At 38.8% G+C, this 17,576-nt stretch overlaps 1 protein-coding gene across 3 annotated transcripts in view; it reads left to right on the top strand.

The window, feature by feature from the left end:
• Nucleotides 1–17,576, top strand: part of THSD4 (thrombospondin type 1 domain containing 4) — a 238,897-nt gene that overhangs the window by 169,182 nt on the left and 52,139 nt on the right. For all 3 annotated transcript variants that reach the window (XM_058846880.1, XM_058846881.1, XM_058846882.1), the window contains one exon: nt 12,865–13,069. In XM_058846880.1, the coding sequence (XP_058702863.1) occupies nt 12,865–13,069 (205 nt within the window). The remainder of the gene's footprint in view (nt 1–12,864; nt 13,070–17,576) is intronic.

The following is a 17,576-nucleotide window of genomic DNA, read 5'->3' as shown; positions in this document are numbered from 1 at the left end:
ATGCATTCTATAGTTATTTTCTTTTTTACAATGACTAATTATTAAGTTGTTTATGAAATAACAGTATTAGATACTTTGTGACATCCATGTGTGCAAGCTAATTGCATTTGTAAGCCTTTAAATGTAGATGTCAGCATATTTTTTGGCATGTTACATGGTTTTTTTTGCTACTGTACACACTTCTATGATATTTCTCTTGTGACACACTCTTAAGTTAGGGCTCAGTCCTGAAGACATCATTCAGGGCCTTATTCAGAGTAGGGTCTCCACTGTAGTCATAGCTTGCAGTTTTCATACCTGATGGCATTGTGTCCCTATAATTGGCCAGTTATTGTCTGGTGGTGCATACTCAAGTAGATTTTTAGAGAATCATAATTAAATAGCATTTCTACACAATTTAATACTATTTCCAATTCAGAGAGAAGTTGTATGCCAGTTAGAATCTGATAAAGATTCTATCTATAATCTGTATCAACTGTATGTACCATAAAAGCTTAGATGAGTAAATGAGCTCAAAATAGATTTTAATTCTATTTTGTTGAATAGCATAAAAATTACTTCAGAGTTTTTGGGCTGTGGGCTTCTAGAACACAGAGCAAGCAGAACAGTCTTGGGCAGGAGGACAGTTGTCTGGGGTGTCGGGCTGGTTGTCAAAGAATTTGCACTGTTCATACTGAGATGGGCACTTGTGTTTGCACTGGACAGTCGAAATTGCTATTCCAAAGCAAATATTAGTCAGAGTGCCTGCTGGTTGTGTAGGACCAGTTCAGTAAATCCCACTCCAGAGACACTGGGAAATGGAGGTAGGTGGGACACACATCTCATTAGCTGTTGCTCAGTTATATTCTGGAAAAGTGCTACATTTTATCCACAGAGTTTGCCTTATTGAGAAATATGTGGGTTTTTTCCAATAAATGAAGTAGCAGAATTACTGCTGAGTTCAGTGCCCAGATAAAGTATTTAGGAGGCTAAGCACAGCAGTATTCATCATTTCTTGCTCCCTACCCCCGCTATGAATAAACAGATACTTGGGTGATAAAGTAGAGAGAAAAGGTTGGAGAAAAGAATGCAGGATTGAAAAAGGAATGGGACTCAAATCCTTCACAGCAGCTAGCAAAGTAATGTTTTTGCCTGCAAGCCACAGCAGGTACAATAGAACTAAGTGAAAGAAATGAACAGTTTTCTATTTGAAAAGCACTCATTGGCAGAGTAATAAATTTTTAAAAGGCAGAATTAAATGGAAGAAAATCCTCAGTTTACAGCCAGAGGAGAATTTGTATTTATTTCCAGAAATGAAAATAAATGTAGATCTGCCTTGAACAAAAATGCCGTGTTACTTTGGCTTCCTATAATGCACTTTATCAGGGACTTGAAGTAGATTTTGCTGAGGATCAAGCATGGGCAGACTGATTAATCCAAACTGTCATGTCTTGGCACAAATAATGTGTAATAATTAAATTACATCAGTGAGTTTGCTGGTGAGTTTGCTCACTCACTGGAGTGAGAGATTTTGAAATGTCTAAAATACAACTGAAACTGAAATTGTGTGTAATTGGTGCCATACAGTGAGTGAGAATATTGCATAATCCCTGAGGCCGAGCTAATTTACTAACAGAAGGATTGTACATTCTAAGAACAGAAATGGTAGGAAAATGAAGCATGTGCTTTGCACATTTGTTAGCATGATAAATACAACAGCTTCCAGTTTTTATTATAGAAGTCAAGCTAGGAAATTACCTCCCATTGTTGACAGGAGTTTCTTGAAAGAACTGCTCAGTTCTTGTTGCTGCAGGATTTAGTGCTTGATAATTCCCCCATCAAAGGAGATAGGGGTTACTTGCTTAGGCATTCCATAAATGTTCTTTTTGCCAAAGGCCAAAACCTGTTAATTTTTACCTTATCTTGTCTGAGGTGGGTGTCACTTTCAGCTTTCAGGATAGGGAGAATATTGAATTCAGGCCCTTGCTCCAGAGTACTAGGATGACTTTGCAGGTTGTGACTGAAGTAACCCACAGAGAGAATGGAGATGTTTGATATATGTAGGCAGCCTGAAGGTGAAATTGCGGTGATCCCACTTCCTCCCATGGGCTGTTTATGACTTTCTGGAGTGTTTATTCAGGGGAGGCCACAGTAGGTATCTCTAAACCTCCTCTGTCAGACGTTGGCCTGGTGCTGTTGTGGAACACAAGTATGGCAAGGCAGCCTCAGGAGCAGTCCAGGGATGACCATGAGACCCTGCTGTAAAAATGAGTGTAAGAATGTGAGCACTGCCTGCCTGCACTGTGCCCTGTTTGGACCTCAGATTCTGAAGCCTGGCCTTGCTACTGCCTATTCCTCTTTACCATGGCTTGTGCCAAAAGAGCATTTATGGAAGGCCTAACCAAGTAAGCAGCAAGCCAGACCTTTCAATAAGATATGTAGCATTTTCTTACAAAGAAAGTGTTTCTTACCTGCTGGTGGTACCATCCCACCCCCCTACTATGGGTGCAGTGTTGGAGTACATCTCTGCACCGCTTGCTGACCTTGGAAATTCATACAGAGTTCAGGAGGCTGGGCTAAAGAGAGTTTGGGAGCTTACTCAGAAATATACCTGAGCATTGTCATTTTTGGGTATTTGGAACAGCCATAAAAACTTTATTTGTTTTTAAAGAAGGAAAGCTATGAACTCCTGGTCCTCCAAGAGGTTTCATCACAAAATCACCTTGACTCTCATAAAGGCCAGCAGTCATTAGATAAAAAGCCACTGGATATCAGCTGTTTGCTGAACAGCTGAAGTTTTAAGACTGAGGATTCTTTGGTACAGTTATTGCAGGTTCTGGTTGTAAATGACTCACCCTCTCCTCTTTTGCCTTTTTCTGTGCTGTGAAAACACGTCTCCTGTGTGCTGTGCTCCAGTGTGTCTCTGTGTCCTGTTCAGGTGCTGCCTGTGTGTTCCTCAGTCGTGTACAGCAGAACAATTTCTGAGCTGCTTCAGTTTCCCTGCACTTCTGTCATGACAGTACCAATGTGTAGGCTGAGGCTGGAACTTACTTCAAACTCTGGAACATGCACAGTGTGACCACATCCTTGATACTGTCTCAGTCTCCTTGCCAATTTTGAGCCCCTAATCTTAAAAAGAAAAGAACAAGCATTTCTGAGTAAACCAGTTATAAGTTCTTTTAAAAATATTTGCAAAACACACAATTTAATTTAATCCTAGGTTTTGGGGAAAAAAAACAAAATTATTTTTGCTGTTTATTTTCTTAGAAAATAAATGTTCAGCTTGTTTCAAGTCCCTGGCAAGGAAATTTTCAGTGTGGGTTGTTAAGTTTTGGCAGAGTTATAACCATCTAAAAGCAACAGGGATACTATTGGAAAGCATTTGAAAATATTAGCCGTTACTATAGTTACCAGCTCTGCTTGTATTTCTTTCTTTCTTTCTTTGGGCATGAAATTCAGTTCAAGTGGTCTGGAAGGTGGCTGCACCAAGGTGAGGAAGTAAGGACACGAGCTAAGTGTGAGTGAGCAGTGCAGGATGAAGCACAGGTCATGGTGGGCCTTGGGTTCACAGGAGATTGCCGGGGTATTGAGCTCCTGGGTGCTGCTGCTGTTGGGGCCATGTACCTCACAGCTCTTGGTAGCACAGTTCCAAGTGTAACAGACATAATTAAACCCCTGGAGGGAGAAAAAAAATCCCCCAAACACTTGTTATTGAATTTCAGATTAATTAGAATTTAAGGAATTAATTAAAGTTGTCCTAGGAGATAATAGAGAACACTGTATTCTGTGCTACCTTTTTTGTGAGCAACATCATGGATAAAAAGAAATACATGCAGTTGAAAGAGAGGGCTAATGAATAAGTATTTATTGCACAGATATATTCTGGCTATGTTAGCTGCTGTTTCAAGATCAGACATCTGTCCTTAAAATATTTTGCTGCTTGGAGGTTTTTTTTTTTCTTTACCTTGAAATAAAGCCAAGTTTTTCCTTCATAAAGGAGAACACTTGAATAAACACAACCCTAGCATAAAGCCAGTTGGGACTAGTCTGTTGGCAAGGGTTAGAGTTCTTTTCACATAGGGAATTATTAGAAAGACAGTGAATCTAACTGCTCCCCTCTCAAGGGTCCCTCACATAGTCTCAATTCTTGACTTCTGTATTATTAGGCAGCATGGAACAGTCAGAAGTTTACAGGAGTATTACACTGGGATGTTTTTATATATTGTCCATTATTTTTTAAAAAAATTAAATATTTCTTCTTTGTTTTAACTTTGAAATTACGAACGATGCGAGTATTTGTTAACTGTGGTATAGGGACATTTATTTACACATAGCCAGCAGGTAACACTTGTAAATCTGTTACAGAACAAAGCTGAGAATGCTGCGTGGCTTAGAAAGATTTGTGGATTCTGGGGAGCAGTGTTGGGATGCTGTAGTACTTACCTATGAATTGGATTCTGCAGAAGTTGGCACACATTTCTTTTCCCTTCAGAATTGCTTCTAAGACTTGGATTTTCTGTATATTAGACCAGGTCACAAGAGTTGTAATGTTAGTCTTGTCTGAAACCAGTTAGTAATTTCTAGTTTCCATTTCACTCATTTATATAAAATGATTCTTCATTGAGACCTCTTGCTTTCTAAGTCTGTGGAGGTGAGGGAGTATTTACACAATACAAAAAACTCTACTCTTTTTGATATCATGGAAAAAAACACTTGGAAATAAAACCTCCAAGATTCAAGTAGACAAAATTAAAGCCTACATTTCCATTATCTTTTCTCATTCACTCAGTCATCAAACTTGCTGTACAGTCCCTTCTTATGTAACCAGTGAGACACAGAATGTCAACTGTAGTATTTTTCAACCTTTATGTTTGAAATGTAAGAAAATGCTGTTGTCAAAATCCTTGTTCAAGTATTAAGGCAAACAACTTTTTTTTTTTTTAATATTCCTTCCTCTAATTCATCTTCTCTGAAAAAAATCTGAATACCTTCTCAATGTTTAAATGACTACTCAAAAATTGTTCCATTTTGCTCTCCAGTGTATCAATCCAGGAAGCAGAAATGCCTACAAGACAGAGAAGCAGCTCCAACCTTTGGAGCTGGGGAATGTAAGGGCTGAAAGCTGGCAGATGACAGATGTGACTCAGAGTGCATCTCATCATGTTAGGAACACAATGATTGGGTCAGCAGTGAAAGTGGTGCAATTGCATTTGTTTGCAAGCATATCAGACTTCTGCTTAGCTTGCCAAAATTAACCAAACCTTTAATGAGTTCCATCCTGAGAAAACACTGTGAATGTGGTTGTGGCTCTGTTTCTCCACAGAGCCTATAATGATATTTAAACCAGGACTGAACTTTTGAAAAACGTGGATTCCTAAAAAAAAAATCTCAACAAAAATTAGCTTTATTAAAACTGTTAGATGTAACAGCCTCCTGCATAGGCACTAAAGTAAGGGATATTCAAAGAATGAGATCAGGAAAGGAGGAGTATGAGTCTGTTGAAATGAAAGTAATGCCTCAAAGAAAAGAAGTTAGGAATGAAGAAAGCAGTGCAAACCAGAGCAGGTTCTGTGTGTGTTTCTGGGTATGAGTGTGTGTAGTGTGGATATACCTTGGTTGCAAGATTATCCAGGAAGAGCTTGAACAGGTAATGGGGGAGCTCCTGGAAATACTGTTTCACATGATAATAAATGTATTTTTTTCCTTTAATCAGAAGGGTTGTTTCTGAACAATCAGCATGGGACTTGGCACAAACCTTCCAGCAACAGTGTGTTCAGAACCAAGCATTAGGTAAATACAGTCCTTGCTGGCTGAAGATAAATCTAAAAAGTCTGATAAATGCTCAGGACCACATGGGATCCTGAAGAGAAGTGATCTGCAGCTGTGTAGAGTCTTCCACAAAGAAATTTTCTCAGGTATTTGTTGTGTTAGTAGGAAATGGGTGTTCCTATTTCTGCCAGTTGTGATGCAGTCACCACTTGGAGGGAGCTTTATGTGCCATCACATCTTCTGCTCTTGTGGTCTCCTCCCTCTTTGATTTGCACATTTCCTCCCCCTACAGGGAGCACATTTATGTACAGCCAAAAATCAGATGCCTGAATATTAAATGGACTTTGTACTTAACTCATGTAACAGGGCTAGGGTGCACTGCCTGCTTTCCGAAATTCTGGTCGACAGGATTATGTAAAACTCCAGAAGATTTAGATTCTATGTGTTTTCCAGGGCATTTGCATAACACTCCTCCCCTGCCCCCAACTTTACGTTTTGAGAGCTATTATTTTCTGTAGGATAGGCAGAACTTTAGTATTTCTGTCCTGCCCACTCAAATAGAGCTTTGCAAGAATAAAATTAAAAAACAGAAAACTTGAACCTGGAAGTTTGAAAGACTTTGCAACTATGCAGTTACAGCTGCATATAGTGAGAAGAGAAAATATTTGTATTTGTGTAAATACATAAATTGTGTTTATTTGGGTGAATCACCCATGTTGTTTAAGTGGATGATAATTGGGGTGATAGCACCTAGGATGGAGAAAACAGAACTGTATTGGATGGAGGTTTCCACTCCAGGTTATGCCATTGGAGTTGTCTCCTGCACTGTGGGGTTGCTGCTCTGCCGCTTCTGATTTTTCAGAAGAAACAGATTGTATTTTTGCATCATTCAAATTAAAAAATGAACTGGGAATCTATTCCATCTCCTGTTCCTAAAGGACAGGACAAACACATCATCAAAAGGTCACCGTGCCAAAGAAGTTCTCTTGAAACAATGAAATAGTTGCCGTGGAAGCAGAGCCTCATTGCTGTGTGAGGGAGGTGAGTGTTTGCCTCTAGGTGCTCAGGAGGCTGTTCTGAACAATACTCATAACTGAAATGATTTGTGTTCTTCACTATCTCCCTCAGGTTGGCCTCAAATGTTATTTCTGTTTGCTTATGTTCTTTATGACATTCATGAACCAGAAAATAATAATGGTAGGTATTGTAAAAGCTCAGAAAATAATTACAAGGCAGAATTTCAACATCAGCAGGGAGTCAGTGTGTGGCACTGAGGAAACAGCTCTAACTTTGGTGAGGTTATTTGGGGTTTTACACTTGTTCTCTGAAGTACCACTCTTTTGAAGGGAATTGTGGAGACCTTTCATTGAATCCTGAAATGGGCATGGTCCTGCTTGCCAACATTAATACTGAGATATGAGCAGGGTGGTGCTGACATGCATTAGCCATAGCCACTTAGATAAGATGTGTTACTAAGGGCAGTGTTACCATCAACTGCATGAACTGTATTATTTTGTTTAACTGTTTCTTGTCATTGCCAACCAGGTCAATTTTGGCTGGATTTGGGGAATCATTTTGTGAATTTTCAGACTGCACTGTTACTGAATTCAGTGCATCTGTATATCCCAGCCCTGTCTATCTTTTTGAAGGGTTTAGCCTTATGATCGACATCATAAATATGCCCTTGGTGTATGAAGTTTAGGAAAGAAGATATTCTTCTTAAAGAACTATATTGTATGGAGTTGGTATCTGCCCTTAGATATTGAAATGGCTTTCTGCTTTTCTAGTTGAGTTGTATAAATAGAAGCACAGACTTTGCTTACTCTTGCTGAATCTGGGTTATCAAGTAATCTGGCATATTTGCAGCAGAGCAGTATATTTAAGCACATGTGAGTGCTTTGTTAATATGTGATTTAGGAATATTTATTTCAGATTAGATTTTGTCTGCTTTTTTTTTTTTTAGTCAAGCTTTACCGTCCTTGTGGTTTTAAATTTTCTGAAGTGAAAAAACAATTCGTGCATTTTAGAGGTGCATATATTATTTGAACCTGTTGTACCTCTTGAGCATTAGAACTTTCAGGGTATGGAGCTTCTAGTTGCAAATTTAATATTCAGATAACCAAAAAAATAGTCAGACTTTCAATTTGAGTTACCTGCATCGTTTTTTCTATCACAGTATTTCTATTTTTAGTGAATGTGAGCAATCTGATTAGTTTGAATGTTCAAAGGCCCAGAACTGAAGCTGCAGGACCCTGGATGTGCTTGTGAGTGGTCAGGCAGCAGGTATGTATGGGAGCAGCCTGGCCCAGGGTCCAGCCATGGTGAAACTGCTCTTCTGTGTAGGGTCAGTGCCAGGGGCTCCTGGGAGCGGGTGAGACACATCCCTCCTAAGCCAGGCAGAAATGAGAGCTGCTGATTGAACTGTATGGGATCAAATGGGGACACGCCCACAAGCCCTGCACTCACCTTCTAGATGTGTTTGCCAAAGGAATGTACATATTAGGATTAGGCTTCTTCATCTTCACACTTAAATGCTGCTAACACAGCCACTTCAAAACACTTGAGTAAACTCCTTTAATAAGCTCTTTGTAGAGTGGGGTCTCAAAGCTGAATAGCTCTCTTGACTTTGACAGGTGACAGCCAGAAATGGTCTGTTTGTATTTCAGATCTTTATTGCTGCAACACTGCTGGGGGTTTAGGTAGGTTTCATAGACCTTACATTGGGTTTGTGTATGGGAGAGCTACAAGTTCCATTTAGAGTATCTTTTCTTAAAACAACAGGAGAGAAGTTGTTTTCCTATCTGTCAGAGGTATCAGCGTGAGACGCATACTTTAGATTTTTTAACCCTATTTTAATTAGCTGTTATTAGTTAATATTTCTAAGACCATCTTGTCACATGGTTACTTTTCCTGGATGGTTTAATTTTTCCATTGTAACAAGAGTAAAACCTTTTTTCTCTCAAGTAATTTTCTAGTCAGTAAGAAACTATTGAATATCTTAGTAAAAGAGTCTTTATATGTCTTTGTGTGAGTAGTTTTTTTCACATCCTATAAATGTAATTTGAATTCTTAATGTCAAAAATTAATAACTTGCTCCTTCTTACTGTCTGAAATTGATCTGACCAAATGAAGTTCAGCATAAAGCACAGATAGGTAATGAAACCAGCTATTGTGCAGGTAAGAAAATCTGTGATTAATTAAGTAGACCACATCTGGATGTGACCACAATCTAATCGCGAGGGGCTGTAAATAGCATCAAAGATTTGTGAGTGTTAGGTCTGTGGACAGCAGGAAATATTTGAAAGCCAAAGCAGGATCAAATGTTTGGGTAAAAATTATGGTTATAGCTAACCACAAATCAAGTGAGAGCCATTAGAATGTTGTTTGTTATCCTGTGGTTGAATGTAAATTCTCAGCATTGCTCCTTTGATTCATAAAGCAAATGAGAGTTAGGCTGCAACCTTGAAGACGTGTGAGACATTGAAGTGAGACAAGCAGGCTCTGCTGGCTTTGTTGTGCTCTGCCTTGGGAGGTTTTCTGAAGGTAAAGGCTCAAGTACAGCCATGGCTCCTCGCTGCTGAGCAGCCTGTTCTGTTTGTTTCCACTGAAGAACATGCACCACCAAGCCTTGCACTGGTGTCTGTGCAGTAAAATGCTTCAAACACAGGCTGTGTGCTGGCATTTCCCTGCTGTTCTATTCAAATGGCATGTGCTGGCTATTACTCTCTAGCAGTCATAACATCTTCACTGGTGTCTCATTTAATACCCTTCAGAGACAGAGAAATGAAAGGAATTGTGTTTATCTAATTGTAGCAGTTAAAAATATAAGATCATATGTGAAGGTCAAAGGTTTTAACAGTGGCCAGAGAAAAGTAGTATTATTATGCTCAGCTTCTTCACATATTGAGAGGAGAGCCATCCAGCCAGTCTCTAGGCAGACTTGCTTAGACTTTGGAGAAAAACCTCAGAAAAACCGGTGTCCTTCCTAGTGGATAGGAAAGAGATTTATCTTAAAGTCAAGAAACAAAATTTGGGGTGAAAATATCAGAAACTGACTGTCTGGGAAAGGAATCTAAGTCCAGTATTGCAAACTGTAATTCTGAAAGATGAGAAGCCCGAGCTTTCAGATGCCAAAGCAGGATGTGCTTCCTTGTTCCTGATCTGCTGTACCTCCTGCCTGGAGGGAAAGGATTACATGAGCAGAATGTCTGTGAGTTGCCCACTTACCCTACTGGCAACTTTCCAATACTGAATTTCTCCAGTGTGGCTCTTAGATATTGAGGGAGTCTCTGAAGGTCTTGTTAAAGTCAAGGCACAGAACATCCCTTCTTCTCCACTCATATGCTGAACTTGTCAGTGAATCACAAGTTCAGGTACAACTTAACCAGAGTACAATAGATGGTTGATCCCAGTCTTCTTTTTTGGTTTATTGTTTGTCCTTCCTCCATTTGGGAATTACTTTCATGAGGATTGGCTCTGCAGTCTTTCTGAGGGCTGTTAGGCTGACCAACCTGAAATTGAACCTCAGGTCCTCCTTGCCTTTAATGAAGGTGGATGTGACAGTTGCTTTTTAGGCATCACCACCAATCACCATGACTTTGTCTGGTCCCAAAGATTACATAAAATGGTACATAAAAATTTTCAGGTGCTTCCTAACTTGATCTTTCTCATTTTCCCAGACTCAGTGGGAGTGATTTAATTTTATACAAAAATTCATCTGAATTAAAAAAAAATTGCATACTTCTGTTTGACACATTTAAATCCAAAAGTCTTTAAACTTTTTTAGTAAATTTTGCATTGTGAAGACCATGCAATTGATATAATTCTGCCCTGTCAAATCCATAAAGAGTCCAACTTCTGTGAATTGGCAGATTTCCAGTTGATGTCAACTTTGAAGTCAGTGAGGATTTCTTTGGAGGAAAGACATAAGGATTTGGATTAAAATATTTATTTATGATTGACAAATGAAGTCCACCTGGTCACCAGACAAGGAGAACATACGATACACGAAGAAACAGTTTGATATTTCTTTTTAAATTCAGTTTAGTAGAACATTTTATTTCATTCCAAAGCAAAAGAAATCCTTGGGTTGACATAAATTTTCAAGAGTGTATTACTGGTAGCAAAGTAGCAGGCATTGTTACTCATGTGGTAAAGGCTATTTTGAATAGAAGTGCAGTATCAACTTCATGTTTAGGTGTAAGAAATTTATTTTTTTTATTGTTTTGCAAAGACCTATGTTTTGATTTCATCAGGATTCTAAGTGCCACCTTGTGGACATCATTATTCTTGTATCTCATAATAGGACACAATGGTGAAGTAGAATAATAAAATTTAGTTCCAAATCTGTAACAGAAATAAGTTATGTTTCCTTTGAGGATTGGGAGATTTTGGTTGATTTTCCAAAATTGCAATTGATGTGCTGAAGTTGAAGAACACACTACTGCTGGTTTCAGTGGCTGTAAATAAAGCCAATACTTGTGAAGTCCTACTGCTTCATGATATTTGCAGCTCTTGCTGGGACTCCTTTGTTGATCACTCTCAGATCTTTCTCCTGAGTAAGGTATCAATGGAATACCATGGGACTGAGACTCCAGATGTCTGGTATTCTGACACGCTCCTGATGTTGTAACCTCCAGTGTCCTTGTGTGAAAGTGGCTGGATAAAATGGCTCATGTGATGTCAGGAAGTAGCCCATGTCATTTTAGGGGGTGTGTGGGTTGTAGGTTTTTTTTTTGCTGGACATCTTGGCCCTGGGTAGATCAGCTGTGCCATGTTTTTATAGGGTTTGGGGAATGTCTTGTCTCCAGCACAGAAGTATAGTGATGCCTGTACAACAAGCCCTGAGTTGGGCATTTCTACCCTTTTCACAAATAAAACCAAATTTTATTCTGAGGAATTCAGAGTTTCTAATTACATGCATTGATTTTCTGCTCGTTAATAACTTTAAGGTATTGTCATGAGGTATATTAAATATCTGCTACTTATCTTAAAGCTGTCTCCTAAGGATCTGGAACTTCCTCACTAGCCAAGTCAAATTCAAGCCTGTACTGCAGAAGTAAATCCTGTGTGGTTTGTCTGTATGCTGCTTAGCTGTCAGCCAGTCACAAATTCCTACTTATCTCCAGGCTATACTTAGGCCATAACCAATATCAAAATTCCAGGACATAAAATCTCTTTCTTGGCTTGCTGCTAAAGTGTTTTCTACGTTGTCACAAAACAGAAGCTGATTTATCTCAGATAAGTTGTTTTTTAAACTGTTAGAAAAAATGGCCAGCAATGTTGTTTGTGCAAAACCACTGTTACATCCCTGTCTATAGGGATATAATATATAATATAATATATAATATCTGGGATTCCTTTAGATCTCATCTTAGGGAAGCTGTTTTATGGATTGTACAAATCAAGATCATTTGGATGAGGCTTGGAACAGCCTGGTCTAGTGGAAGGTCTCCCTGCCCATGACAGAGGAGCTGGAACTGGACCATCTTCAAGGTCCCCTTCCAACCCAAACCATTCTGTGATTCTAGGAAATTATTTTCTTTTCAACTATCCTGTGCAGGTGTGTGTTACTGAGTGGGCTGAAGGTTTTCTACTGGATGAACAGTTGAGTTTCTTCTCTAACTGTCTAGGTGCAGTATAAAGATTTCTCACATACCTCTTCTGGTGAGAACAGGCTGAGTGCTCACTTTAGAGGAGATTAAGAAGAGACTATAGAGGAGGTAGTTCTGCTTCTGTAGAAAGCCGATTTTGAATTGCAACAAAATCATAGTTGTCCACCTCTTTTCTGAGCAGCAGCTGTGGGAACTAAGTTGTTCAGCTTTTCTTTCAGCTGAGGAGTATGCAGTCAGCATGATCAATGCATTGCTGCTTATGCTGTGTTCTTGGATTTTGCCTGGCAGGATGTAAAAACCTGTTGGCTACCTTGAAAATGCCAAGTCTGAGAACCCTTTGGATTTTATTGTTTTTTTCCATACAGAAGACATTGCTGAAATGCTAATTCCCAAAATAATTTCAGAATTGATTATTCTCTGAAAGTCATACTATTCTTGGTTGTTATGTCCGAAGTCTGCAGTTGTAAGATCTTGGAAAAAGAAATCTTACTTTATTTTGCAGAGCATTGGCTGTGACGACTATCTGGGTTCTGACAAGGTGATTGACAAGTGTGGAATATGTGGAGGGGACAACACTGCTTGCAAGGTTGTGTCTGGAGTTTTCAAACACACGCTAACAAATCTTGGCTACCACAAGATAGTGGAAATTCCTGAAGGAGCTACTAAAATCAACATTACTGAGATGTCAAAGAGCAACAACTATTTGGGTAAGTTGCATCTCAGTGAATGAACAATGCTTTGTGTGCTAGTGCAACTGGGTGGAGGTTATGCCAGGAAAGGCCTCCTAAGTAGTGTGGAATCAATGTCAAGAAGAGAGGAAAGAAAATAAATCATTGAACAGGTGTTTTGATCAGAACTAACTGTCTGTTTTTAATTCTAGATTGATCTTGCATGACAAACATTGTAGACCTGTTGCAATCTATTTCCCTGTCTGTCTGACTTGGCTTTAGTGTCTCCTATTAGTCGGTTCTGCTGTGATGTTTCCCTTTCCCACATCATTAACCTTCTCTGATCAGTCAAGAATCCAGCCAAGTGAATGCTTGTTTATACCAAGGCTGCTTGAGGAGAAAAGAGCATCTTCTGATTGCCAAAAAGTTTCAGTTCTTTCAAAATGAGGGCATATATTTTATTCAGACAATTTGATATTGAGGAGGTATTCACAGAATCCAGGGTCTTTGTACTGTTGTTCATTCTGAAGCAGGTCCTTAATTCAAAACCATGGAGAATCCTGGAATATTTATAGTAACATAACATCTTAGTGTATACTTCTAGATATGTATAGTGGGTTGCAAATTAGAGATTATGTGGAATTTATACCAGATTTACATCAGTTTTTTGTGCATTTATGAACTGTGGCATTCCCCACTGTAACCTATTGTGTTCCTGGGTAACAAAGCCCTTAGTTTGTCTATGTTTTTGCATGTTTTGTAGGCAATTCTGATGAGCAGACTGGAGAGAGAGAAGAGTTACTTATGATTTATAAAACCTGCTCCTCACCCTTCAGTTTTCTTTTCACCATCCTTAGATCTGTCTTAAAAATTACCATTTCAGATGGTAAAATTGGAGCCACCTGAGAACTTCTGTGGTAGCTTGGTGTGGTTATTGCTGGAACTGTCTAGCTGTACTAGAAGTTCCAAATGCCAGTCCTCTTGCTGGGCAGCTGCTTTATCTCCCTTCTGGTGTTTAAAGCATCTCAGCTGCTGCTCAGGTACAAGAGAAAATGGTGCTTGTTATGGAATTACTTCTACTCTCTTTTCTACTTTCTTCCCCTTAATTCCTCTGGAACTGGAATGAATTCTACAGAAAAGTTGTCTGTGGATGGGAGTTTATTATGGGAAACAGTCTGAACTGGAAAGTGAGTTCCCATAATTTTACCAAAAATTTACTTCAGAACTGAAGAAATAGAGTAAGCTGCCCACAGTCCAGGAAAGCCAAATGTTCTGAACCTGTTGTCTGGGTGGTCTCTTCAGTTCTTATTTGTCCTGGTTTCATCCAAATGGGGTTTTGATACATTATATGCCACTACACATCAGCATTCATTTTTTCATGAGAACAGTTTGTATATCATCCCTGAGCACCAACTTAATTGATGATGAACTAAACCAATAATTCTGTCTAAAGAATTTCCACGGATACTGGTACATTTGGTAAAAAATGGGTGAGAACATAGCTGACGTGGCAGTACAGTGAAAGTAGTCACATTACTAATATATAAAATCATGGTGTTGAATGCAATTTTTCTGTCAGATTTATGTGCCAGCATCTGAAAACAGCTGGCAGAAAAACTCCTTTAACTATATTAAAATGTCCTGAGCCACTTGAACATTTTTGTAATGGGCAGGACAGAAAGAGAGTAACATTTTTGATTAAAAATAACCAGGCTGTTGGCATGTATGGGAAAGGGACAGAGTTTTTCTTTCCCATGCTACTCCTTCACTCCTTATCCCCTGAGCTCTTGGTTTATGCTATCATCTTTTCTTTCTTTTTTGTTTTTATACATTTCATATGTTTTATTTAAAAGTGCTGGTATGGATTTAGTCTGCTAAATTTGCCAGCTCTCTCCCATGTAAGGAATTTCTGAGGATGTAATTCTAGCCTAGAAGGACTGCAGCCATTCTGTTACACAATAAACTTGGTTTATTGAGGCAGGTGAATTACACCAGGACAGAAATGAACATGTTCAAGCAGATCAGAAAGCTGAAACTAAGAGAATGGTTTATCAAACCATTTATTGGACAAGTGAAATGGTAATTATGAAGGTGTATATTGGTGGTCACAAATTTCTCACTGAAAAAATAGCATTCAGAATTTAAACATTTTTATAGTGCACATAACACTGGTGGAGCTGGGAAACATGGAAACTCAGATTTGGCATTTACTGTTTTCTCTATATAATCACCAGAAGTCTCAAACTTTAAAAATAGCAATAAAAAAATTAAAATTACCCTTATGCTGCAGCAGCTACAAGAAAAATAACCCAGCAGCCATTCCTTTAAGGATGTAACTGAGTGCTTTGCAAAAGTGAATTTTCAATACCCTGTTCCATCATAATCCAGCTGTAGCCATCAGAGCTGCTTGTCAGGTTGCTTGTCCTTGTTGTTTTCCCAAGGAGCATAAGTTGGTTGCTTTTGGTTTTCCTTTCACTTTGTACATTTTAGTTTCTTCAATGCAAGATTGGAAGTCAGCTCAAGGACATTAGGATTTCTTTTTTTTTTAGGAGATGATAGCAGATGTTCCTAGGTATCAGTTACACTGTTTTTCTCTGTTTAGGAGATTCTTGAGTTCCATGTGGTTTCATTAAACAGGTTTGCCAAGCTCCACTTTCATCAAAAGTACTAAGCAAGAGAGAAATTAGGAAAGCGCTCACAAGGAGTTATTTCTTTAAAATCAGGAGGTGCTGGGGAAAGCAGGCAAGAATATAAACTTGGTGAAAAGTCATCCAAATGTTTGAAAGCTCCTCCATACTGCTTTTGTGAACTATTTTGTAGTAGTCTATTGCTCATTTTTGTAAAGCCTGTGACCCTCATAAAAAGCCCAGTTCTAATGTTTCTGCTGAATATGATTCAGCTTACTGAGGTTTGCTCATTTGGAGGACTGCATTTTTGGTTTTTGCACACAAGCTGGAGTGATTCCAGGATAAAATTTTTAAGTTCTTGCCACTGGAAAACAATAAACTTCTGTTAAAAAGAGAAAGCATGACAGTGGTATATAAAGCTTTAAAGTGTTTCTGGAAAGTTATCTGGGTAGTCAGAATATGCAGATTAAAGGAGATGGGCTGTTGTTTGGTTGTTCATGGAACTTTGTAATTAACTTTTCATAAAATCCCCATTTGGAATTAATTGAATTTCATACAGCACAAAGAGTATTTTCTTCTCTCTCTGCCCAAGTATTCCAATTCCTTTTAGGCTTTCCATTTCATGTAGATCTTTACTATAGGAAGAGTGTCGGTGTGATAAAGGAAAATATTTTAGCAGTCAAGTTGAGAATGGGCTGCGACATTAACTAGTGATTCTTAGTGAGCCAAAATGGATGAACTGTAATAGAGCCATGAGGTGTATCTGAAATTCCCCAGGAAACATCTCGTGCTGGTTTACTCATGTGTGTTTGTTGGGAAAGAAAGCAGTCCAGTTTTGGAGTGCTATATAATAGCCATTCATAACTATTAATGATGTATTCATCAGTCTGTATATTTACTCTAGTACTTTTTACAGTTAAGAGAAAAAGCTATGTATTACCAACTCTATAACGTGTAGAGAAGGCTATAGGCTGTACAGCCCTGGGCTTTGTCACAATGACTTCTCAAAGTACTTTTCAGCAGTATTTTCTTACTGGCTCATGTGTAACAGAACCTTTTGGTAACAGAACTGCTGACCTTGGACAGACCTTTCCATTGGCAAAGCACTTCTGTCACATGCTAGAGACAAAGACATACTTTTTATCCCACTGGTAATCATCATCTGGACAGTTCTCATACACTGACATGGGAAACTTGCCACTGAATTAAGTAGGACCATGATACCTTCAGTGGGACCAGTATGTTACAGCACTTGTGCTGCAAAACATGTGGCTTAGAGTGTAAATACCTCTGCATCTTTGGGATTGGGATTTGAGATAATGGCAGAATTTGAAGCCAGATAACACAGATCTGAAGTGATTCTTTGGAATGTGCTTTTTTTGCATACCCTGTCTTGAGAACCTAATTGAAAGAAGCTGGTTGCTATCCATATCCATAGCCTCAACAGCAAGGCAGTCTGTTGGGAAGGAGGTGTCAGTAGTTCAAATTAAAATTTTGCTTAATAGAGAATTGAAAGATACAATGGTTGAAAATGTTAGACTGTATAATGAACTTTAATTGAGATAATCTGGTAATGTCTGTAACTCAAGCAAGTTTTCTGAGTGTGGTGTCACGTGGTTTGGGATTGAGTCCAGGAAAAGGTACCACTGCCTGCCATGGTGGGCCTGCAGGATTCTGAGGTGTCCTATCCAAGGAAAGGTCAATAATTCCCAGTGTGGGCAAGTCTCCTAACATTTTGTTTCTTACCTGAATGCTATTTGCTAAAAAGATGCTTGTTTCATAGTGAATTTATTTCACTGCTAATTGTAAAGCTCATTAGGGCTCCTTCAGGGAATATATTATGTATTTCAGTTTTGTTTTTCACAGAGTTAAGTAGTTTCAGCCACTAAATTAGATAGAGACATCCTTGGATCTAATCC

Source organism: Poecile atricapillus, chromosome 11 (genome assembly GCF_030490865.1).
Source record: "Poecile atricapillus isolate bPoeAtr1 chromosome 11, bPoeAtr1.hap1, whole genome shotgun sequence".
Taxonomy (NCBI): domain Eukaryota; kingdom Metazoa; phylum Chordata; class Aves; order Passeriformes; family Paridae; genus Poecile; species Poecile atricapillus.
Note: the sequence above shows the minus strand (reverse complement) of the source record. Positions and strands in the feature narration are given on the sequence as shown.